The 24987-nt window shown below is 42.5% G+C and overlaps 2 protein-coding genes across 2 annotated transcripts in view; one reads left to right on the forward strand and one right to left on the reverse strand.

The window, feature by feature from the left end:
• On the forward strand, positions 1-20035 carry LOC110973473 (mediator of RNA polymerase II transcription subunit 24-like). The gene is made up of 25 exons (XM_022224318.2): positions 1-64; positions 550-637; positions 1516-1695; positions 2076-2158; positions 2399-2517; positions 2879-3102; positions 5729-5821; positions 7032-7173; positions 8012-8174; positions 8686-8799; positions 9198-9334; positions 9539-9625; positions 9975-10101; positions 10871-11013; positions 11369-11492; positions 11895-12058; positions 12599-12698; positions 13284-13471; positions 14387-14673; positions 15453-15644; positions 16198-16271; positions 17043-17136; positions 18344-18421; positions 18746-18891; positions 19305-20035. The coding sequence occupies exons 3-25, from the start codon at positions 1551-1553 to the stop codon at positions 19437-19439; spliced, it is 3159 nt and encodes a 1052-aa protein (XP_022080010.2). The 5' UTR covers positions 1-64; positions 550-637; positions 1516-1550; the 3' UTR covers positions 19440-20035.
• Positions 19955-24987, reverse strand: part of LOC110973474 (uncharacterized) — an 11924-nt gene continuing 6891 nt past the window's right edge. Inside the window, exons 7-9 of the mRNA XM_022224319.2 lie at positions 23724-24763; positions 22645-22696; positions 19955-21958 (exon numbers count right to left, since the gene is read on the reverse strand). Of these exons, the coding sequence (XP_022080011.2) occupies positions 21911-21958; positions 22645-22696; positions 23724-24763 (1140 nt within the window). The 3' untranslated portion in view covers positions 19955-21910. The remainder of the gene's footprint in view (positions 21959-22644; positions 22697-23723; positions 24764-24987) is intronic.

The following is a 24987-nucleotide window of genomic DNA, read 5'->3' on the forward strand; positions in this document are numbered from 1 at the left end:
TGAAGAGCATCGCGCGAAACTGACGATTGGTGGCGCTGTTTGCATTATGGCGGCGTTCAGTTGTTTGTGGGTGCACTGAACTAATTCAAGCTCCATTGAAAATAGTGTAAAATCAACCAAGTTTGGAGCCCCATGGCAGGCAACTGAAGTCCCTGAGGCCTCTCAAACAAAAATCAATGTGCTGTTTGGTCCTTCAGATTTCATTTGATTTTCAATTTTTAGTAGGTTAACCAATGAATTTTTTAATTATCCGCCCAAAACAAACTCACCCCCCAAAAAGTGAATGTTGCCAAGCCCTCCCAGCGGCCATTTTTCAAATGACATCCCTCACCTTCCTGGGGCTCTTCTGACTAATTTTCAATCCCATTTTTGTCTGCTTTGCCCCCAGATGGGTGCCCCTGAATCTACAGAGATGATCCTGGGCCATACTGACACAATTCCACCATTTCCTGGCCCAAACAGACCCCTCTTTTCGAAACAATCTCTGGGGGTACTTTTTCTGCGCCTCGGCCCGGCGGAGAATTTTCCTTGAATTGGGACACTGCACCCTTGTGTGCTCATGCAGATGCGATGCTGAATTGATGATAGGTCCCAGGCCTTAAAACATTGTTGAGATCTTCAATTTTTTTATGCTTGCGTGAGTATTGTATCATTTACTTTCATTGTTTGTGTTTTATAGCTTCAGACATACATTTTTTTTCAGTATTCCACCAGATATGCTGTACATGTAGCCGGGTCCAACAGTAAAACCATAGAGCTATTTATAGCTCCATGGTAAAACGTGCAAGCCGATCTGATACAAGTGGGTCGGCCATGTCATAGCTCAAACAGACATCGAAACATACGAAATCCATCTAAACTGAGCAAAGAATAGATAAAATGCATAAATATGGTGTTTTACATGTATGCATCTGCTAAAAGGTTCGGACCTGTGTATTGTAATTTTTGTCTTTTTCTTGCAAATAATAAAATTTTTGCAAATAATGATTTTTGGGAGTGATGTCATCAGGTGAGGACATGCAGGCAGTGGACACAAATCTACAACTTCTATTCTCATGGCCTTAGGGCTTAGTTAGATAAAGAAAAGCTCATGTGCCCCAAAATGGCATCTGCCTAAACTATTTTTGGATGGTGCTACTGTTTAGGTCGGCTCAGCTGTAGCATAACACATTGTGGGCATGCATCACATATCTGTTGCTAGTTTATAGCTCTGCACACTCAACCTTTCACTAAGGTTGGTTTGCTGTTTTATTGTTGAGTAAAAAGGGCAACTGTACCTGTTGATTTGGTGAGAATTGTGTCTGGAGAGTACATTTTTGGAGGAGAAATACTCAAAATTCTAGAAATATAAATAGAGAAATAGAAACATACATGTAGAAGTAGAAACATTGGGTTGGATGTGAAATTCACGAGTGGAAGTGATGTAAATCTAAAACTTAATTCTAAATTGCCTAGAATGGGCCTGTCAATCATGTAGTAATCTTAAGGCCACCTGGCTCATTTTTGTTTCCTCAGCTGGGGAGCTCCTTGAGTGGGGTACCTGTGGCATCATGGAGACCATACAGCAGAGGAGTCACGCCCTGAAGGAGCTACTGCTGAAGGCATGGAGGGAGCGCTGGTCAGACGTCCAGTGGAGCACCCAGATGAAGCAGATCCTGCCGCCAGGGGTGTCCGGTGACGCCTTCAAACTCACAGGTCAGCGGTCTGGACTGTAGTTGACCGTGCCGAATAAAAAACCACAAAACAGTTTCTCATCCAGGTTTGGTGAACTTGGAACTTGTTTCCAACTGAATATGCAGTAACAACTGTAAGTTTAAAACCTTCGACTTTAATTCAGCCCTTTACTCTACCAGAATCAACAGAGGTGCATTCCTTTGCACTGGTATCTCTGAGGAGCAGGAAACATGAAGCAGTAGTCGAGTTATAGAATGATTTGGTTTTCACGTGCCCACTTGCAAGAATGTAGATATTGGAGGGATTCTGGGAGGTTCCCTGCTGAGGGGGAACTTGTAAACTTTCAATGAATGTTTCAAGTTGAGAATGAAAACTTTGTTGTCTTTTCTTTCCCTCTCCAGATATTATCTTGACGCAAGCTTTTGTTGGGCCTAACCCAAACAGCCTGATGCTGTCCTATCTGAAGCATATCATCGTGTCTCAGGTAAGAAATGTTTCATCCATCCAAAGCCTTCACCATATTTGATAGCCTTTCAGTGCTCGTTTAGTGTTGTGTAGGTAAGTAATATCAGTGAGATGTTCAGTTGACAAGTCGACTGATATTATCAGGGCTGATACCCCACCAAAACAACCCAACAAAACATAATTTTGCCTTTGTGTGTTACTGTCCTTACAACACGGATGTATCCCTGACTAGTATATTCTTGCCCTGTCTTATCCACAGGTCGTTTCACATACTGCAGTGCTGTCCACCATCGTCGAATACGACACGGTGTGCATCACCAGGCCTTACTGCATGAGGAGCCTTCTGGAGATTCTATCTGGTTGCATCAACAGAATCAGGTACATGTGCCAAGAAGAGAAAGTACTTGTGAAGTACTCGACCTCAACACTGACGGTGTGCGCGTCTTTTTTTTGCCCAGCTGCCAGGGTTCTGTGGGGGAATTCCCGACTCTGCCAGTCCTGCTAATGCTGTTTCATGCTAAGCTCTTGTGGAGTACTCGTAAGTACTCGACTTCAACACTAACAGCCTACATGTACATGCCTTATTTTGCCCAGCTGCCAGGGCTCCATTGAGGAGTGCCTGACTCTCTGCCAGTCCTTCCTCCGTGTCATCCTCCACTGGCTGTTTCATTAAATTCTCATGGAGTATTTGTGAAGTACTTGATGTCAACACTAACCCTGTACATGTCTTTTTGCCCAGCTGCCAGGGTTCTATGGAGGAGTGCCTGACTCTCTGCCAGTCCTTCCTCCGCGTGATCCTCTGGCTCCTCCACTCTGTCTCCCTGATGCTGGACAAGATGCCTGACCTGCGGGACCTGCAGGTCATGGCCTCCAACTTGGACATCGTCAGTGAGATCCTGCGCATCATCTGCACGGGCCGGGTCAACCGGCTGCTGCTCTTCATCGCCAAACTGGAGGACAAAGGTGAGCATCTGAGGGCTCTGAAATTTCCTTGATTCCACAGTGAATGAACCACAACTCCCCGCAGGACATGTAAACACAATCTGACTATCTGTGCACGCAGCTGTGGCTGGGTCAAAGCATCATGCGTCCCTCAACTCACCCTCTGCTGATTTGTAAACACTCTAAAAGCCCATTCCGTTTGTACACATATGAACACAAAGTCTGAAAAAGTCTGTGGAGGCAAGAAGACTGTGTGTTGAACTTGAAGTTGACCTTTGCGTGCAGCCTAGTGTGGCGGCGAATATCACTTTATAGGTACATCTAAAGTGTTAAAGAAACATTAGTTGCGGAAAGTAATAGCGTACAAACACTGCTTGAACTGACCTTTGCGTGTTTGTGCCTTTTGGATGTCTATCAGAAGGTGGCTACTATATCTTGCCTTTTTTTAATAGTCCAATTTTTGGCCAATGGTACATGTAATTCTCTGAGAAAGTGGTTAAGACTGTCAGCAAGTGATTAAGTATTTGTGGCATTTGGGTGCGTATGAAAAGGTGGAAATATAGAATATAAAATAGCTATAAATACTGTCAACAAGTGGTCAGGACTGGCTTGAACCAAGTAAATTGGAAGTTGCAGCATCATGGGAAATATCCATAGTGCATATTTGAAGAAGTTGTACCCATCAGTTGAGTAATGAGTTAAATCACAGAAGCCTTGTTATGTCAAACTCACATTCTTTTGGTACCAGTTCATTATGCCCTTGCCTTAACTTCCTTAACCCTCCTTTAGTTTTACAGCACAAATATGCACAAGTGCCCAAGGTCACTCTCTTGCACGTTGGTGCAGTGCACAATGCGACACAGCTATGCTTCTTTGAGGTGTTTACCAAGGAGGGTTAAGGTCAAAAGTCTGAGCCTTAAGCTTGAATTGGGTGCATGTGATAATTCAAACATCTCCTAAAATTAGGCTAAGCAAACAATGTTATCATGATTTGACATCTCATTTTTCAGAATTGGCTATGATATTTGAAAACTGTAAAGTCAGGGCTCGAAATTAGCAGGCGCAAATGGCTGAAAAGTGCCTGTCTATCTCATGAATATGCCCCTAAATTATAAAGAAAGGCACAAGTACTAACGCCCATTCATTTCTATTCTGTCCGTGAAAAATACCTGAACTTTTTAACTTTAGATCACCCTTGTCATGAAACCACAACGTATAGTACAATTTTTTACGATGTTACCGAGCGCTACTGTGGCAGGCTCACACACGCGGCCAGGACCAACGGTATTGGAGCTCTGTAATGCACTCGACTGACTCTACTGTACATTGTACATGTACTTGCATACAGTGATATGTACGTGTATCTGCTGTGTGACCGGCCAGTTTGAAGCACAAGCCTTGAGTATAAACAGCATTCTTGGGATCATTTGGTCATTGTGTCGTGATTGGCTGCCAATGAAACATCAGTATTCACACATGTGTCAGTTAAACTCATTACACCTGTTCCTGTGTGGGCGGAAGTTGTGACTAACAATCGCCACTATAACTCGCGGTAACACACATTTCACTGTGAATTTACGGCTTGACATTAAGGTTAGTACATTTTCGCTTTCGCCAATAGAGGGTTTTGTTACAACTGGTGCAGGGCACTCAAAGTTACGGTATCATGCATCATCGCACAGATATTTTGTACGAGCTTCAAATAAATTTTGGACATTAACTTGTCGATATGTCAATGGAACACAAATGTATATTCATCCAAAGAGACTCTGACCTGGATACAATCTTTGACAAGACCAATCCTTAAGTTACAAATCCGCGGAAAAAAACAGTGAATGAAATACACTGTTGACCGTCAAAAATACTTTTTAATTTAACAAAAAAATTCCCTACCCTGAAATTTTTGACCCAAAAACTTTAGAAGAAAAAAGATACTACCCACCTACCCAACCTATTTTTTTCAATGTAATCATGGTTATAGAAAGCAAAACTGTTATTTTGTTTGGCCTTAAGTTGTTTAATTTTCTAGAACATGTATGGTGTATGGAAGCTACTCTCTCCTGTAAACTGACAAATTCAGCTGTATAGGGAGCAAGTTCTTGCTCCCGTGATGGTTAGCCCAATTTGGAGCCCTGAAAGTGTAACCAAAATTTTACAAATCTTTTTTATGAATGAGTCAGGTTCTGAAAAGAACTTATGGACTCCATGTTTGGGACACTGCTCTGTCTTACCTCTGAAGACATGTACATTTACAGTATGCTCTGTCCGTTAGGAGATGGACAAAGTCCTTTTACGATGGACAAAGTATGTTGTCAGAAATGTTGAGTCCATCTGTTCTGTAGAGGCTTTGCACGGTAGCCATCCTGCAGGGCATTTCTTTTGTTGCACAGGGAGACCTTGCAGGGAAGAACTGGCCTGCAAGATGGAAGCCATGCAAACTCTCTATTCCAATCTGTACTTTAATGTGAGATTCCCAATTTGACAATTTGACATGGTGTGACGTCCTCAAACCTTGGTCACATCACCGCGTCCACCATGCAGACCTTTGAATCATCAAATTTAAAAGTCAAGGTGTATTAAAAGCCATGTCTTTGGGAATTATGGATGACGTGTAGTACTTGTTCTTCCTGTTGTTTTTGTTTGTTAGCCACATGGACAGATATCGAGGACGCAGTGTCAGGTATCAGGAGCATGTTGAGTGCAATCCAGACGCAGACTTCCCAAGGCCAGCAGAGCAGAGGTATTACAAGGAAAAGAAGGAAACAAATGAAGAAAGAAAAATGGAAAGGAGTCAAGGAGATAAAAATAACTAATTTGGTTGAAAATACCTCGGAATTGATTCACGTTCCTAGTTTGACCCACGTTGTTTGATGATGTCTGTGATCAGAAATGTTAAATTCAGGAATGAGAAGGATTGTGTTAAAACCTTCCTATTGTTTAAAGCCCAGACATGCACCAATGTCTACAGTCACTCTTGTGCATGTGTTTTCTATATGAAACACAACATGATATGCACAGGTTCAATCCCCTCTTAGCATGCTGCCACCATAGGCATGCAGAGCCTTGACCTGGCAGCTTTACATAATCAACATAGCCGGTTCAGTGATTCCCGTGCGTTGCTTATGTAATTATGCGCGTGCTGGGTAAGTTCTTATACCATGCGAATGGACAAAATGATTCTGACGTGATTGTGCAAGTTGCCAGTTCAAAGCTCTGCATGCCTATGGCAGCAGCGTGCAAAGAGCGAATGAATATACAGTTGGTTGACGGCGCACAATGACACAGGCTCTTTTGTGCAGTCCTCTCCAGTGCAGTTGGTTTATTGCACAATCATGCACATGAAACAGTGAGGCACAGTTGTTGGACAGCACAAAAGTGTAATCTGATATTCCTGTGAGGGATAGTTGGTGCAGTGCACAACACAACACAGCTGTGCATTGTTATGCAGCTTACCAACTGACCCAAAAAGTGACTTCAGGATAGGAGGGTTTAATATCAAATGTTCCTAAGTTATACCTGTGGGAGACATTCCCACAGACATACATGTCTGTACAAACTTTTGTGCCCTTTAAGTCTAAACTGGCAAAACCTGACCCACCAAACTTTTGAAAGTTGTTTATATGACCCTATAAACTATCAAACTGTCCAACACAAATGGAAAAACGTGACTCCTTTTGGAACCATTAATTTTACTGAAACCCTTAAATATCTCCTCAATGTGTAATATGTACATTATAAGCTTTCAAGTCTCTCAAATGGCATACTTGGTAATATACAGCTTTATATGTACATATATATTGCCAAAATGAAGCCAGATTCCTCAAAGTGACATACGACAAACTGTCATTTTAAATGAATCAGTGTAACGGCCGTACCATTATAACCTAACTTGAGAAATTTAGAACAAACAGATTTTATGGGAAGTTGGTAATTGGTTGTTGTTTGGGCAGGTGGTAGTTCTCAATTGGATCAGCTGCTGAATACACCCAGGACCATGCATGCTTCCCAGGGTGCTAACAAGAAGGACAAAGGCGACCGCACCACAGAGTCCCTGAGAGAGCGGCTGGAAAGGAGTCTTAGAGAAGTCCTGAGGTGAATATTTTGTTGACCACTTCATGCCGGGGCATTTTTCAATGTTGATGATGCTGGGCCGGCATGACTGTCATTTTTTGAGTTTTCAAAATCCTTCAAAAATTCATAATTTCATTTAACGGTGGTTTATAGCCGCACAAAGTAATCTTTAGGCATTACTCTAAGTTGACAGGTGACCTTCATTGACGCCCGAGTATTTCAGCCAAGCCTGCAGCCTTGTAAAAAGAGCCCAGATTGTGCGGTGTTTTGTAACTTTCTTTTGTTCACGAACCTGGCTTGGTGCACTGCTGACCTCTTTTCAATTGGGGCCAGATTAGTGTGCAGCGGTGCTGTGTGGCTCATCGCTGCAGTGGTGGAGCGCTTTTGTCCCCGGTGGTAATCCGCTCGCTCTCATTGCCCCAAAGTCTGATATACGGTTTCAAAACAAGGCTGGATTATCACCACTTTTGAGAGTGAAAAATGTTGGTAATGCCCAGCAGCCTGGTCTTTTGTTTGGAGTATGGTCTTTTGTTAGAGGGCCCTGTTTCCTTTGTGCGAGTTCGGAGACCCTGGCCACGCATATAAACCATACCTCTCCGATTCCGGAGTCCCCGGCAGGAAGTGGTTAAGGACGATTTTTTTCGCCACCTGTGATAAACTCTATCTTTATTAGCAGTTCTTTGGAATTCACCTTTGGGTCCAAGCAGAAAATGTTGCTTGTTGATATTAAGCATTAGTTGCTTAAGCTGCGCTTACTGCTTAACAGCCTTTATGAAATACTCAGAGGCTCTGTAAGCACAAATTTGGCTGTTGAACTGAGTGCTGAAATTGGGCCCTGGTCTTGTCACCGTCTCCCCAGGCTGGCCCGGATGGAGAGCAGCCCCAGCCCTTGCAGTAACAGCTTGGAGCTAAAGGCTATGAGCAGCTGCATAGGGGTCATGACCTTCATGGAGGCTGCCCTCAATGTGACGGGTGACCTCCAGCCGTTTGTTGACCAGCTGCTGCTAGTGGAGCAGCTACAGGTGAGACTTAAATGGAATTTTAATCTTCTTAAATTCTTGATGAAATCATTGATGAAAAAAATATATCAGGCGACATTGTACAACAATGAATGATTAACTCTTACTACATGCATACTATTTCTCTGGGTTTCAGGTTACATGGTCTTCAAGAGATTTCCACAATAGTTTTTTTAATTTAAGGCTCTCGCTTACTATAAAGTATACATGTCATACAAAGTTCAGTTGAGCTAGTCTTTCTCAGGAATTGTTATTTAAACTTTACTGTCAAATTAAAGTGTGGCGTGATCTTGGTTTGCTATTTCAAGTGTGAACATGGTCTGCCAGTCTGCACAATTTCATTTTAAGACTTTTAGTTTGTACTTTAATTGCAGTATCCCGTTTCAGAAAACTGTGATTGTAATCCACGTCAGGTTTGGAATTTGTACCTCTGATTGTGACGTTGAGAAACACATTTAATTTTGTGAGGGATGCAATGGAGTTGATTGCTTGCATTGCATTTTCTTGTCGCTAGAACCTCGCCAGAACGAGCGTGTATCTGGAGCTGTGCCACGCCAGCCTCTTGGGCCTGATCGACCTGCCGGATTCCTCCGAAGAGCTCAAGTGGCTGGCATTCACTTTCATTAAGGTATGACAGGTGCTCCACATTCGTGAATCCACATCACAGAATTCTGTGCTCACTGAATTCTTTCCTGTAGTCACGGTAACACTTTGTAGCGGTCTGTTTCTTTATGCAAGCATAGAAACTTGAAATAAATGTCTGCATTTAACCCTTTTCCTCGTAAATTACTCACATGGAATTTATTGTTGGCACCTGGGGTTACACTTTTGTTCCAAGATATGACAGTTTAAAGGTCAAAGATGTTAATACTTCAGAAACTTCACCCTCTCAACTTTGAGTGGGCCAGTGGCACTGACAGGCACTCTGTGACTAACTGATACACATGTATCAGCTGTTTTTTGCAGTGTGTCACACGTTTGCACATGCCACGGATTGACTCCCTCTTTCATTCCTGTCTTCAATAGTTGCCTCAAATCCTTGCCCGCCTGAAGCAGACCCCCTCACCCAGAGACTCCACAGACAATGCCTTGCACTTCATGAGCTGCTTTGAGCAGCTGCTGCGGTTCAATGTGCTGATCGACCAGGCCGACACCAAACACAAGTAGGTCGGCTCTTGCGCAAAGTCCAGAACCTTTGTTGCATGCTCTAAAGCCGGGTAGAGACACGGGTCATATTCTCCCTGGGCCTGTTGATGCGTAGAATACCCACCGTGTCAATTTGAAACATTTATATATTTCGTGTAATGCTTGAAGGAAAGTGTGCAATGGTAAAGACATTTGTGTTTTTCTCATGTTGTCTTGTACAGCTGTGATTGCATGCAGCAGTTGCTACAGCAGTGCAGCAAGCTGGGACTGATCACGGAAAACCAGCTCCGAGAACTACTCGCAGCAAGGTAAATATTTGACTATTGCCCACAACCATGGAACCTATATAACATATTTCAGATTGCCAATAAGCGACAACTGCCTGGCTACATGATGCTATGCAGTTCATATCCTGTACAATCATCTCTTTCCTGCTCATGATACACTGAAATTTCAGGTCTAAAAATTCGTCTGCTAAGCCACAGTGTGTCTTTTCTCCAACCCACATGCTGAGTAATTCCCAACTTTAATGGCTTAATGAGTCAACATATTTGAAATTTGTACCTCTGCAGTACTGCTTGTCTTGTTTGTCAGGACTTGTTTCGGTCTATTTTACCCACTACTTTCTGAACAAAATTTGTACGATTGTGAATGCAGATCGGCGACGCGCCGGGCACCTGTGCAGAGTCGAGGCAGCAGCCATGGATCCCATGATTCACCCCAACAGTTGCCCAACGCCACTCTGGTCATCAGGGCAGAGCTCACCTCAACAAGCATACTCAAGGTGAGCCCAAAATCACCCGTATATAATGCACCTTACCCACACATTGTTGCCTGGTTTGGACTTGCAACTTTGGCATCCGTGCGAAGTCACCATACCTCGTACACACTCATGAACCAAACACTGCTCTATTTATCATCACACGGCATTGGCTACTTTCTGCGTGAAGATCCACATCTAAGTCATAGGTGCTAGTAGTGAACGGTTTCTCAGGAACTATTGCAGAGAATGTTTCCCAGGAATTATTGCACGGAACTATTGCAGAGATGGAGTACACGCACGTGAGCATAGCCCTAGCTACGTTACAAGTACACAACGTAAGAACAGACGGTGGCGCATGTACAAGGCTGCCTTTCCTTTGCGCCTGAAATGTTAATGGCAATGTCAGAAGTATGGTAGAACAAATATAAAATGGTTTATTTCATGTGTCTCCCTCAGGAACTAGTTTGTAAACTTCCAATACCAAGGGAACTATAACATCGACTATCCACCTTCAAACCCTGTTATGAATATTCATGTACTGTTACAAATTCCCTGTGTTATTTCATTAGAGCCACTTTGACACTGATGTTACAGGAGTACTTTGCAGATGAGTGCTCTTACGTTTAATATTGGCTGGAATAACCCATGAACCGATGGGAGATGCAGAAAGCCACTAGCTGGCTCACTCCATAGATTCATGCGTTACTTCAGCCACAACCATGTAATTTGGACATGGCTAAGGCTTTCACTTCCCTGGGACTCTGATCCATCCTCACACAAACACACACAGAATATGGACATGGACTATTCCAAGAATCCCGACGAGCTGCTGGGGGTGCTGGGTCACATGATGTCCGGCAAGAGCTTTGAGCTGATTATCGCTGCGCTGGCCACCACGGGGAAACTGAAGAAGTTCACCGCCAAACTCATCAAGTAAGCCCTGATGGAACCGTCTGGGCATGATTCAAGTTCCCCGTACACATATGGCAAATTAAATTTGTCAACCATTTCCAAAAATGTGCTTCAACAAATGGTCTTTCTGTTGCAACCTTTTGATGTTAAATTAATACGAAAGCACTGTATGATAGTTGCATATGCTGTACTTGCACATTGCAGTTAAAGAACATCATTGAGAATTTGTTTCGTTGTGGTCTGTAAATATTTGCATGAATTAAAAATGTCTGCACCAAGGAGACGTCAAAACGAATTATTGCAACTCTTATACCTTTAGTTATTTCACTGGCTGTATTCAGAAATAGCACATCCTGTGGTTTGGATTTCTGCTCAGGTTCAATGAACAAGCGTGCAAGCAGACCCAGGCCGAGGTCAGCAAGGGGTCACAGGTCAGGGCTGCACTCTTTGACATCTCCTTCCTTATGCTGTGTCACATCGCTCAACTCTACGGCACAGAGGTACGTCACGAATAATCAACACTTGACAGATGTACTCATACTGAATTTTTCTACATGCATTGCAAATTGGAGAAAAATGGGGGGATAGCTGTGAATCGGGGGGGGGGTTGACTCTCTCCTTGGCATTGAGGTGTCTGAAAAACATTGCTCTTTTTTCTGCCTTGAACAGAAGCACCCCCTCATTGATTGAAAGGAGCCATGCTGGTGGGGAATGTTAATTTTGTTGATAGTGATGAGACTGTGATTTCAGAGTTATTTTATGAACCAATGAAGTGCAGTTCCCACCAAAGGAGGCACTGTTACATAAAAAATTGCGCCCTCTCGTGGTTCCTTACGGGGTCATGGGGTTAACGAAAAGCCACTTATCTGAGATATGTTTCTTTCATGGTTTATTTTCCCAAGATGGTAACGTCCAATGGTGGTGATTCATTCTTTGAGTCTTGGGTCCAGCAGTGTCTGCCTGACGATAACGGTGCCAAGCCCCTGGGCTCCTTTCCAGCTGTCGAACCGTCCAAGGGAGATGTACTTCTCAGCCAGTACCACTCAGGAATGGACATCAAGACTATGTGAGGAGACAGTGACAGTTAACTATGACCATTATTGATGTTTTGGTCACAGTTGTTCTCAATCTGGACCTTTGCATGTTCAAGTCTATAGCGAGTCTACACTGGCAAGCCTTGCCCACTAGAGTGTTTTTACAGAATAGCTAAATAGTAATGGTGCTAAAGATTGTTTATTTGCAAGTTTAATTTCATTTGTTTCTTCTTGAAATTTTGGTAAGTCTGTGTAAATAATATACATGTAGTATAACAATGATCCAATTTATGAGGGCTGTCTTGCTGACACATACATTAATTGACATGTACAGACATACATGTAGGTTCAATTGTGGAGGTTAATATTTATTTGACTTTGTAAACTGGAAACAAATTAGTTTGATGTACCTGCCTCATATAAATGTTTTTCAAACTTGCAGTCTTGACATGAGACTAGTCTATAGAAAGCTTTGGAATCACATTGAGTACTATATTGATTTAAGTAAGCGACATTCTAAAAAAACAGTGTAGTAGTTTTTATTTAAGGCTTTTCTTGTTTACTGCCTGCAGGCAAGCCCGTTGGAATGAAGTTATTGACACCATGCCCTACATCATGCAGGAGGTTCTGTTTGCGTGGGAGAATGGAGCTACAAATGTGGAGCAGATACAAGTAAGTTATGGCTGAGTGCTGTTGCTACCTTATTTTTAACATTCTGAAATGGGAAGGAGCCTGACTATATTGTTATAGGTTTAGGTATAGCATTGCTTTTATTTTTGGTTGGAAAATAAAGGTCTCTTGACATTTTTCTCAGCAATTTGGAATTACCCTCCAGGGCAAGGAAGGTAATCTGCAATCTATTCCATTATCTTCATTCCCACACACATTAACCTTTGCAGAAATTTAAACAGGTATTGCCTTGTTTAAATTCAAGATGGCCGGCATTAGAATAAGGCTGGTTCATGGATCTGTGTAGGCTGCATTTGAAACTGTTGTCTAGAGCTACATGTACCGGGTAAGTGTAGGTCTGAGCCCGTTGAAAATACACAGGGACACACTGACAATAGCTGTAGCACTTAAAGCCCGTTTTGGACACAGCCCTCGCAGGAATTATCACTTAGCATAGATTAGCAGGGAACCAGTCATCAGGGGCTGGGGGAATGATACATAGCGTGAAGTTCTGGCCGGTGACCCATTTCTGCTAAGCAGATATTTGTCATTTTAAGCAGCAATATGCCCATTTTTTTGGGTCGGTAGAAGCTGATTGACAACATCACTAGCAAGCTCTGCTGCCTGCCAGTCTGCTGTGCGGCCTGGCTGTGCAGCCACATTGCGGTGCTGGCCTCCACCGAGCGCAGCAGACCTCTCCGCCTTCTACAGATCGTCTGTACCCACCAGGCGCCCAGCCAGTTGGGCGTACCCTTGCAGATCTATGACAATGAGAGGTACAAGCCTTAAATCATATTTCATCAGTGTCTATAAAAAATGTAGATGTTTGTAAAATACATGCAATCGTATGATGCAGGGTAAAATAGCATCCAATGCGATATCGGTTGAACATAACAAGATGCCACAATCATTGACCTTTACAAAGTTGGACTTCACCAGTGCTGACCCACGATGGTCCTTCGTTCAAGATTTGTGTGAAATGTCTGACTTTGTTGCTTTTTAAACCTCTGCAACAATGTCACAGAGTGATATTCACTCGCCATAGTGTAGATCCTTTGAGGATTCCATACATGCTTAACCTCCACAGACTAGTTCAAATCTCTATGTGTGTGCACAGACACAGCGGGTGTCACTCAGGCGTGAAGACGAAGATAGACATCACGTCACCCAGCACCGCACTCATGATTCCCGGAACGCGTTTAAATGTCTTGCTTGCTACAACACAGAAAATTGCTGCATGTTTTCACATCATCACGGCATGAAGTGGTCAATAGGTTTTGGTTGTTTGTGATAAGCTGTAAAAAAAAACAACTTGCATCCAAAATAATTTAATAACAATTTAATAATTTGTTCATTTATAAAGTGCAAATTCTATACAGATATGTTCAAATGCACTGTAATGATGAAGACGTTGTTGAGCCAATAGCGTACAAGGGCACCTAAGGCAGCCGCCAAATGACCCACATCCACCTACAACTATAGAGAGTTTTAGAGAAAAACCCCAGAGAAGAAATTTCTGGGTAAATTCAATCAGGTAGGGACTGAAAACCCAATCCACATGTGGACCGAGCTGGGAATCGAACCCGGGCTGCAGATGTGAAAGGCGAGGAAAGAACTTCTTCACCAACCCGACTCCCCAAACAACATCTATAGAATATATCGCATTACAAGATTCATGTTTCTTTGTACAGAAACTCCATGATGCAGATCATCATCCGTAAGATGTGCAGCAGCAGCCCCATCACTTCCCAGCTGGCCAAGGCCGGCCGCGATGCTACCCCTTCCATGCCCCCGGCCATCCCTGCCACCCAGGTACTGTCCTCCGTCTTTGCCCAGGTCATGGAGCAGGGCTGCGTGGATAGGCGAACGCTGGCCCTGGCCGACCAGCTGATCGCCTGTGGAGGGGTGCTGTGGTTCTGCCGTGGGGTGGTGCTAGAGATCTGCTCCTTGCACTGCAAAAATGAGCTTACTATGGCTGGTAAGGCTCTCATACATAAAAATTTGGCAATACTTAATGAGCTCTGTGAACAACAGACGGTATGTACTGTAATACTACTTGGTTAATAAAACTATTTCTGAATTTAGATTGTCTAAGCTTCTTTCTAACCTGTTCTTTTTATTCTCCCCACTGATGGAATCCAAGCAGGGTTGTTGCAACATGCACAAGCGCTTTAAGTATTTGAAAAGAAACACCAATATGTGGTTATCCAGAGATCCGATCCCCAAAACTGGTACCCTGTACACAAAACACAGTGATACGATGATGTCTGATATTATGCCATCTTAAATATCATCAAAGCTATCCTAAAGAAAGCTTCAAAATGCCCATAGTTTAACTAAACTAAATGAACTCCTCAAAGAACTATTAATAATAATTTAACAAAACCATACAATTTCTGTAGAGCCGGGGGGAAATTAATTTACTGTCTGAATTCTACAGCAGTGAAGAAACGTTGCCATGTCTGACTCGTATCCCAAAACGGAAATAACTAAATGGGGCTGCTCTATTCAAATCAAGAATTTATAAATTCATTTTGGCAGTCAATGTTTCAGGTGGCTTGGTTGGATTTTAAAAAGCAACATTACAAAGCTTATGGGGTTTTAAGGATCTGGAAGGTGTAGAATATAAGGATAGGAGCAAATTGAATTTGCTCGTAGCTTATTTTTCTGAACATTTTACTCTGCTAAATTTTGGGTGGCTAATAATTCCGAAGATTTCAGTATGTGGAGATATTTTTTCTTTGTTTGTTCCTGTAGTTGAGGTGGCTTTTGCCCTATTCCAAGTGGACATTGAGCAGTTAACCCTGACCTTGACCAGGAAGGTCCTGCCGCGAATCCTGGCTGATCCATTGAACTTTGAGAAGCTGAGCAACCCGCGAGGCCACGCTCTGGCCAGGCTCACAGTGTGGTGTATCGCGGCAACACTGACCAACCACACCAGCTCAAGAGGTATCCAACAGATGGTAGATTGTTTAAATATGGGTTTCATTTATTTTTAATAGCCAGTGACCTTTGAACTTGTGGAAGTGAAAAACTGTTGTTTCTTCTTGTGGTAGCTGCGCAGAATATTGTAGCCAGTGTAGTCGTGGGTTTTGTGTTGTATACAACTCTTTTTTGAGTATTGATACGGTGTAGATGAATCCCACGATTCATTGTTGACATTCTTGATTGCCCCCTTCAATGGTGGAAAGTATCTTGTCAGGTTTTGTTGAGAACTGTAATGCAGTGCTCACTGCGTACAGTGCCTTTCGCCAAAGAAGGGAGCCATCAGGGTTGTCCATCAATTGCATAACCATGGCCATCGAATTTGTCTATGAACTCTATATTTGTTGAAAACCTGACTCAGTTTTTGATGGAACTTAGCGAGGTGGATTTTGATGAAACAGAGATAATAGGGTGGCTCTTGCTGCATGGGTGAACCTGTGCCTTTTGAGTAGGTGTACTAGTGAAACCCTCTGTCTGTATACTAATAAACTAATTCTTGGTTTAATTTTTTTCATAGATTCTAAGTGTAAGGAGAGCCCTTTCCGCCTTCTGAGAGGGCGCAAGAGATCTCGGATGGACTTGGACAGGGAGGTAAGTATGATTTGTACATCTGACTTTTAATACAAGAGCCCAGGAAGACCACACGATAGTGCTGAGGAGTGGTGACAGTATACTTGTATGGAGTACGCACAACTGACTGAATGTACACAGGAACCCATAGTAATGTGCACTAGAGGAGTACACTTGAACTGGGGTGGGATAGTGACAAACATACTGCAGTGCGTACACAGAGGATGCTGTCAAATAGCACAGTGTGTGCCTTGCGACTTTTCAACTGAATCTGCACAAAAACCTGTAGTGTGTTGGCTTTAGAGGAGTGCATCTGTGACAGAGTGCTCTACTGTGGGTGAAGAGGTCACTTTCGAACTGCTGCCAATTTCCAACTGAATCTGTACTGTATATTTGTAGTTTATTGGTATGAGAGGAGTGTACCTGATCATGATGCAGTTTTGATAAGAGACAATGTACATTTTGCAACATTAACCCTCACTGTCCTTAATCCTCCGATTTTACATACCCTAGGGGGTTATTGTTAAATTGAATTGCCGGGGCAAAGGCATCAATGCAACCAAAAAGAAACTAAAACAACTGCTTTTTGGACTTTATTTTTGAATTTGTAACATGTACATGTACATCATGTCAAAGACCAGAAAGCACATTTATGAAAAGAGCTCTCGTTTTGGTATTTAGAACGGTTGTTCTAGTTCCTGCTAGGTCTTTGAAAAAGTAGAGAAATCTGTAAAGTGTGTTACAAAAGGGATTTTAGAAGTACCGGTATAATGTTTTACAAATCCGCTACAGGACTCCAGTGTTTTGAAAGATGAGACACGACCGTCTAAGATCAGGCGATTGCTGAGTGTTGGGGACGAAGACAATGCAACAACCACACTGACAGGTCAGTCAGTAGTACGCACCCGTAGGCAGTGGAGTGGTCCATTGGGTTTTGTACACCAGAGGGGCACATGTCAACCAAGGCAAAACCAAGGGTGCCATCACCCTGGCATGTGTAAAGAGTGCCATGGACCACTCCAGTCTTGATTAGCTAATTTTTGGCTAAGCAAAGGTCAGCCAACAAGCAGTTGAGAGTAATGCGCAATACAGAATGTTTTGGCATGTAACTCATTAAGCAAATTATGCTCTGTGTTAACAAATTGGTTCCCTTGGGAGCTCCTTGAATTGGGTCCTTGCAGTAAATAGGATTGAACGCTTCACACTTTGATATTTGCTAGTATGCTTCAAGTGTTAAATGGTACATGTACAGTTGTGCATGAGATTATGAGGAGGTTAGTGTGAGTTGTGAAGTGATGAATTTTTAAAGGCATTGTAGAAATGGAGAAAAAATCCCAGAATTACCGAAGTCGTCCTAGCTAGTTGTTTCAACTTTTTGCTGGACATTGTTGAAGTTTCCCACCTTTGTTGAACACTGTGCAAACAAACATCATTTATGATTAACAAAACTGTGACAGCATACCTCGTGTAGTAATTGTGATTACAATGTAAGGGTGTCTATTGTTATTTCTGACCAACCTTCATTTTTCTGCTCAAACCAAGGGGGAAAAAAACAACTTTTTTATGCCACTGACCCTGTCTGGAATTTCCTTCTAAGGTTTCAGAAACATTGGAAGAAATGAAAAGCGTAAGAATTTCTGGGAACAAGCAAATAATGAATGAACCATAGTTGCAGGCCTTATGCTAATTTTTTTTCCTGCCTAGCCCACTGGGCTAGTTAACTGGATATTTTACTAGCCTCTTTAGAGTTTTACTAGCCCGTATATAAAACGATTTTAAAAACCCAAAATTTGTTATCAGCTTACCAATAAAGAATTTGACAATTTGCAAATAAAAGGCTGATGGTATAAATAAATAAAGAGGCATGTATGTTAGTTAAAAGTCGCTTGAGTCACTGGTCACAGAGTTGGGATCAAAATCATCTTTTTTTTACTCAGTCTTTCCTCTCATTTGGGTTGCTTACGTTTGGCAAAAATTGCCACTTTTGCTTACTTTCTGACCTCCACGGTGACCGAGTTTGATATCGGCAGACTTTAGGGTAGTTTGGGTCAGTATTTCCCAGAGTTTAGAGCATTGCATTTTGTTCCTTACAGGCTCCGTCAGTTACAGCACTGGATTTCTTGTTGCCCAGACCCAGCAGCAGTTGAACGAACCGTTCCCCAAGGCACTTGGTGAGAAAACATAGGCACCAAGATCTGCTACCATTGAGATTAGTTGAGGCTGTCTTTCCAACTTTGTTTCTGCTGTAAAAGTGACTACCTGTTTGAATACTAGTAGATTTTGAGGACACCCTGATTGAAATCATTCCAAATTGGCTCAATTTTATAGTGACAGATACACTTTGCATATTTGCATCAAGAGTTGACGAGTTGCAGGTTTTCAACTGAAAGTGGCTCACATCAGTCATTCATCCACTTGCGGCAGCCTATGGCACCTCATGCCAAATGCTACATCCAATATACTTTGACAGCTTTCATTTGTTTTTATTTGATCAGTGTCCCTGTTCCAGCTGCTGTCATCCCTGATGTCCAGCAGCATGATTGGACCAAGGACTGAGTTTGTGGTTTCCGTCATCACTGAGATCATTCACTGCAGCGAGCACATCGCCTCAGGAGTGCTGCAGTTTGCTCCAATCACGATGGTGCGTCACTTGGTGTTGGATGGTTTGAATAACAATAATGCCATATTTTGCCTGTACCCACTGCACTCTCGGAGGATGCTAGTGACCAATAATTTGTTTCAGGTTTTGTGGATAATTTTGTTTGCTTGATGAGTTTGGGCCAAAACTCTTCCGATATAAAATTAAATGCACACTGTCCTATTTTTTTAAAGAGATTTTTACATGTTGGGTATTAAAGTTTTACTGAGTGCCAGAAATCTGTGGCAAACACAGCTTTAACATGTTTGATGGGACCAACTTCCGTTGTCAAGGGTAACAAAATGCTATGAGCCTAATGCAACGTTTCACCACTTGTGTGCTGTCCAGCTCTTTTCATGAGAATTCCTAGTACATGCATTTGTATTCTGATGGACCCTGATGTTTTCATGTTGCAGATGTCCCAGATGCTGAACACATCCAGTGGACAGTTTCTATTGGACCTAGCCCTAGCCGTTGGCAGGGTGGACAGTATCGTAGCCAGACGGCTTGCTGCTAAGGCACTGTGCTACAACAGGATTGGCCGCTTCTGAATGTGTGTCACTGGGGCTTGGGCTTCCAGAGCTGTCTAGGCCTCTGTGACTGTACCAGGGTGCTACATGTTCAAAATAACTTCTCTAATGCTATGGAATTATGGGCGTTTTTTAAACTGTTGTCAATTTTTTTCTTTTGACATTAACATGCTCTCGTGGTTGTCAGTTTGCAGATGTCCGTGTGAATGTGTGTGCGACCTACAGAAGTAACAGAAGCCAGAATGTTTGGAGAGAGTGAAGTGCCAAGTACTTCATGTACTTCATATAGTCCAGGTTTCATCTATTTGTGGGGGCCCTGGCCAATGGAACACCTTGAATGGATTTCGGTTTTCTTACACTTCTTCTGTATATCTCGGTTCTTTGTAACCTTGTTTTTTACGTTCATGTAGTAGGCATCAAAATGGATTAACTCCAAATTGAGTCCCCCTCTCTCTATCCATACATTGTATTAGGGCAGTGACCCAGCTGGAGAGCAGATGTTGTATTTCAAAGGATTATGCACTCTAAAAGCTACATTACAGTCAAATGATATTTAATGTCAACTTTTCCACTGATTTGTTTTCCGGTGAATAAATATTAAATTAATATACCTCAAAGCACCTTTCAAATCCTGTCTTTTCTTGGTGTAAGAACTTCAAACTTAACTTACATTGAGTGATAGAATTTTTGTTTTGTTGGAATGTTTAGACCACATTGGGGACTTTGGTATATCCCCACAAAATCTACTGTACAACACGTGGTCCCCATTTGTACTGGTACATGTACACGCAGGGAACAAGAATGTGCCCTCCTGCGACCATGTTGGGAAAGATTTCCTTTGGTGGCCAAAAGTGAGGGGACTTTGACACAGGTATGTCATGTATGTCCCCACAATGTGTTAAGGTTCTCACGACAACTGCCATGCATCATGAGTTGTCCCTAAATGTTTGAAACAAGAATGTGCCCTCAAATTGCGAGAACTGTGGCACATGTATGGCCTCACAATGTTTTATGTCCTCAAAATGAGTGCTACACGTACAGTATGTAAAACTGGAAAAGACTGTACATTATGCATAATGTAAATGTATGTATGCAAATGTACATATACACTGAATGCTCACAGTACCGTAGCTGATGCATTGTACTTAACCAAATTGCAAGCAGAACTCAAGTCATCCAGTCTGAAATGACAAGCTACATGTATTTAAAAGAAGTACAACATGTACATATCACCCTGTTTGGACCGCTTTCAAACACTTTTTGCCCTAAGTGGGAAATGAAGCTAGACTTAAAAACATAACGGCATCCTGCTTGTTTACATACATGTATGTTTGCCTATTGGAGCTTGATGGATCACATCCTACATGTAACTCACTATCACAGCAGTTGGAAAGTGCACATGTATACAAAGCGTAACGTCATTGCGCTACTTCTCTATTGAAGTGTGACTAGCAAGTGACTAGATTCTGCTTGATGGAAATTTGCCGAAACAAAAGTCCATTCTTCTTAACTTTTTACTACTGGGACGTCTTGTCTTCACTTTGGTAATAATAAAAACAACCTTTTGCTGTAATACATGTACTTAATACCTTTGGTGTCAAAGGCATGTCTGTACAAATTATGGAACTAAAACAAGAGCCTAACAAAGAATATTGGCATGGTACTGGTATTATAAAGTGAAGCACGAACAAAATGCTCTTCAACATAAAGATGCTTGCCTGCACTTGTATCTGTGATATGCTACAAACATTGAACTTTCTCTGTTTAAGTTATGAAAGAAACATAAGGTGTTAACACATAAAATAAAAAAGTCCAAGCAGATAAAATTAACGCTTATTTACACTTAGTAACATAAATCTTGACATACCGTCGAACTAACCTGTAAAGATTTTTTTTCCATAGTTTCCCACGCCATCTGCAGCGCTTCTGATTTGCAAATGAAATATTCTTGGCTTGCTTTACGAATAACTTAAGTCAAATAACTGTTTGCTTTTTAAGTCTAAAGGTACAATATAGAATGGAAAATTCTGAAAATCATTTAGTGTCTTACCAAAAAAAAGCTTCAAAACACCTTATAGTGCAACAACAGTAATACTGACTTTTGGTAATTAATGAGCATTTTAAAACTCTGACTGGTTTACAACATTTACGGGAAGTATCACTTTTTCAGTGTGGGAACACAGAAATTGGAACAGCCTGTGAATCACAGACTTCTCTATGATGACCAGGCTGTGCTGAATGCACTAGCGCAGACATTTTGGGCTTACCAAGTGAAATCCAGAATCGCTGCTTACAGGATGTGTGCATGTGCACGAGCCCATCCCTGCTAACCCTTTGAAACGGGCTTACCGTCAGTGTGAAGTTTTGCTTCGTTTGTGTATCACACAATGCCGTGGTGCCAGAAAAATTATGATGTGATTCTGAAGAGTCTGGTGCAGTCACAACATGCATGACAAATCCTCATCCCTTGCTGGCTGTGTGGACAAGCACACTTACAACACGTTGGTAACTGTTGCAAGGGCTGTAGGTTTGCTCTTGACCTACAGGAAAGGCACGGTACAGAAACATGTATTTCTATCCATGAACAGCACAACATCAGCTTTCACATAAAATACATGTCTTGATAGTATCAAAAAAGCTGATAAGTTGCTTTTATGACTTATCAGTAACATTTGAATAAAGTAATAGGTCTCTCTCAACTGACGTCACTTGCCACAGATTGCCACGTGCATCTGCAGGTTGGACTTCAAAATTTTATGACGCACAATGGCTGTGCCTTTCTACAAAGGATTTGGATTAACATGCACGCAGTATAAAACATCACACAGCGCACACACCTGATCGCATTGTATATGCAGTTGTAATCTGACTACGAAGATGGCGTCCAGGGAGAGCTATCTGTAGCAGCTAAAAAAAAGCTACAAATAGTTCTGTTCTCTTACAAGAGTACTCCTTGGTTTAGAGAATTTTTGAGGAAAGCTTGCTTTGTAACAACAGGGAGTGTCCTCAATTTGAACTTGTGCTGGTCTCATAAAACATGTCAAGGGTTTCAAGACTTGCAATGATGCCTTTCAAAATGGTTTTTTTAGCCACTGCCCTGTTCTCAACTTCTGAAGAACTTTGTTCATTCAAAATACTTATATTACAATACCAATTTGGTGTCCAGTTTGCCTACATGAAAAATCTTACATGTCTCGGGGCTGTTTCAGTTTGTGACGACACTCACCTTTTTAGTTTTGGTTTTTTTCTTGGTCGGGGAATGATCACGTCGCAATTTGCTGTGGAAAAGACGAGCACAAAGTCAGCATTTTGGTAAAAACACTGTCTTTCAACAAATTTCACTTCACCGTGTATGCCTTGTGGATGAACAAAAATGTGATAATCTTTCTATTTAAAACCTACTGACATGAAATATGGTAAAGTGTAAACCAAGAAGGGGGCTTGCGGTAACACCATGTGGACAGATCTCTTTAGAAGAGATGTGGTTCAGAGTGAGTGTTCACTCAACGTTTTGATATACATGTACATGTACCAGTGCTCCAATGATGTCCGACACTCGACTCCTGAGGATGACCAGAGCACACTGGTCAAAATGCCGAGTACACACACACACCGGTTCTTATCAGAACCCACACCTCTTCTAAAAACGATCTATCCACACGGTGTTACCGCAAACCCTTTCCTTAGTCTGTTCTCCATCATGCAAAGCTTCAAATTGTATGGAAAAGTGTGTACAGTATTTCACAGACGATCTCAACAACCAGAATCCATCAATCAGACTGACAGAGACCTCTCAATTTGTTTTGGTACGAAAGTACTTTGTCAAAATATGTGGTATACCCAGTGGATGTTGTGGGAACAGCCCTATCACTTTGTTTACTGCATTGTGTGATGGGTTAGAATGAGGGTCATTGTATAGCGTAAGATAAGTAGTCCACGTATGGTACGAGTTACATTTGATCACAACCATGTGAAAGGCGCAGTCTTTACTGTTTCTGGTCGTGAGGGATAATTTCTGTGAAAGATCCAAAATGATGGTTACACAACACAACTGCCTTTTGGAGATGGAGAAAATGGTATTCGTAGGCAAAAGATGGTAGTGTACAAATGTACATACAACGATGACCCCCATTCTATCACCAATTCATTGTGGTAAACACTAGTTGCATCATCAGTACATAGGACTACCGAGCAGTTTCCTGAGAGCAAAGCTGAAATAATTAGGTTACTGATTATCAACTGTTGCTTTCTTTAATTACTGTGACCAACGGATCTGTTATAACAGATACATGGGTATTTTCTTACTCTCTCAATGATGGCTCCTTGTAGCTGATGGGCACAGCTCTCCGACTCCGCCTACCCGTCTCCTGTGCCTCGCTCTCCTCCTCTCCTCTCTCTGATGCCAGCTGCACTCCCACTAGGGCATCTGCTGTTCTCTTCCTGCCCTGCTGGGCTTGATGGGGGTGGCTGTTGTTGGTGACAGTCTGAGAGTTTGTCTCCATGGCGACAACTGAAGGACCACGTTCGCTATTCGAACCCACTTTTGACGGTGCGATGGGCTCAGCAACTGTTGAAGGGGAGGGGCTCCTTAAATGGGGCGAAGCTGACTTCTTGCTGGGAGGAGTTTTTTGTAAGCCGTGGGGGTCGCTGATGTCAAACAGGAACTCATTGGCTTCTCTGTGGTTTGCCTGTACTGGGTCGGTCTGTTCAAAAGTGACGGATGGCTTAGCTTTGTTCGTGGAAGTCTTACCCCGATGCAGTGTAGAGTATTTGCCAACATTATCTAGCATGGTAGATGCTGTGTCTGCACTGTCAATGATACCCTCGGTCTGGGGAACATGTAAAGCCTTGGCCTTGACTCTCTTAGTTGGGTGGTGTTTGGTAGGTTGAGCAGAAGCCACTGATAGGATGGCGTCATCAACATCTTCTGCAGGCTTCCAACTGGGAGCCAGCTTAGCCTTGCCAGTTTGTCGGGATGGCTCTCCAAGGCAGATGCCATCAAAGATGTCACTGGCTTTGCTTTCAGACTTGACAGCGGCAAGGTTCAGCTCTGTCTTCCAGTTGGCTGTTGCAGCCATCTTACTGATTGTGGGAGACACCACTGATTTGGCCTTCTTGCTTTTGCGCTTGATCTTGCCCCCTCTCTCCGAATTCACAGCCTCTGTTGGTTTTGTGGGCTCTGCCTGCTTAATATGTTTATTGTATGCAACGTGTGATTCCTCTCTCTGGGGCATGGGGTTTAGAAGTTCCTCTTGGTGCACGGGTTCTAGAGCCTTGCCTGGCACAACTAGATCAGCAGGAGGCCCTTGTTTGCCATCATGGGGGCTGTGCACTTCTGTTGGTTTCTGCAAGTATAAAAAGTAATCGTGAACAGGATGAAACAAATCACTACTCAGCAAATGTGTACAAGGCTGCAGTTCAAATGATACACAATAATGTGAATTTTCATCTGTGCAGCGATAAATTTCCCAGAGAAGAAAATGTTGCTTTCAATGGAAGCTAAATGGCAAATTTTTTCCTCAAAAACATTTTGACCTGAATTCAACCGAGTGATAAAATGTACAGGGAA

Source organism: Acanthaster planci, linkage group LG17 (assembly GCF_054643075.1).
Source record: "Acanthaster planci isolate LZ-2023a linkage group LG17, COTS_SCS, whole genome shotgun sequence".
In the NCBI taxonomy this organism is placed as follows: domain Eukaryota; kingdom Metazoa; phylum Echinodermata; class Asteroidea; order Valvatida; family Acanthasteridae; genus Acanthaster; species Acanthaster planci.

Excerpts from the sequence above, each read along its gene's own strand:
- LOC110973473 (XM_022224318.2), top strand. The coding sequence starts at position 1,551 with ATGGAGACCATACAGCAGAGGAGTCACGCCCTGAAGGAGCTACTGCTG. Across the intron at positions 8,175-8,685 it reads TGCTAGTGGAGCAGCTACAG|AACCTCGCCAGAACGAGCGT; the intron begins GTGAGACTTAAA and ends TCTTGTCGCTAG. Across the intron at positions 9,335-9,538 it reads CAGGCCGACACCAAACACAA|CTGTGATTGCATGCAGCAGT; the intron begins GTAGGTCGGCTC and ends TGTCTTGTACAG.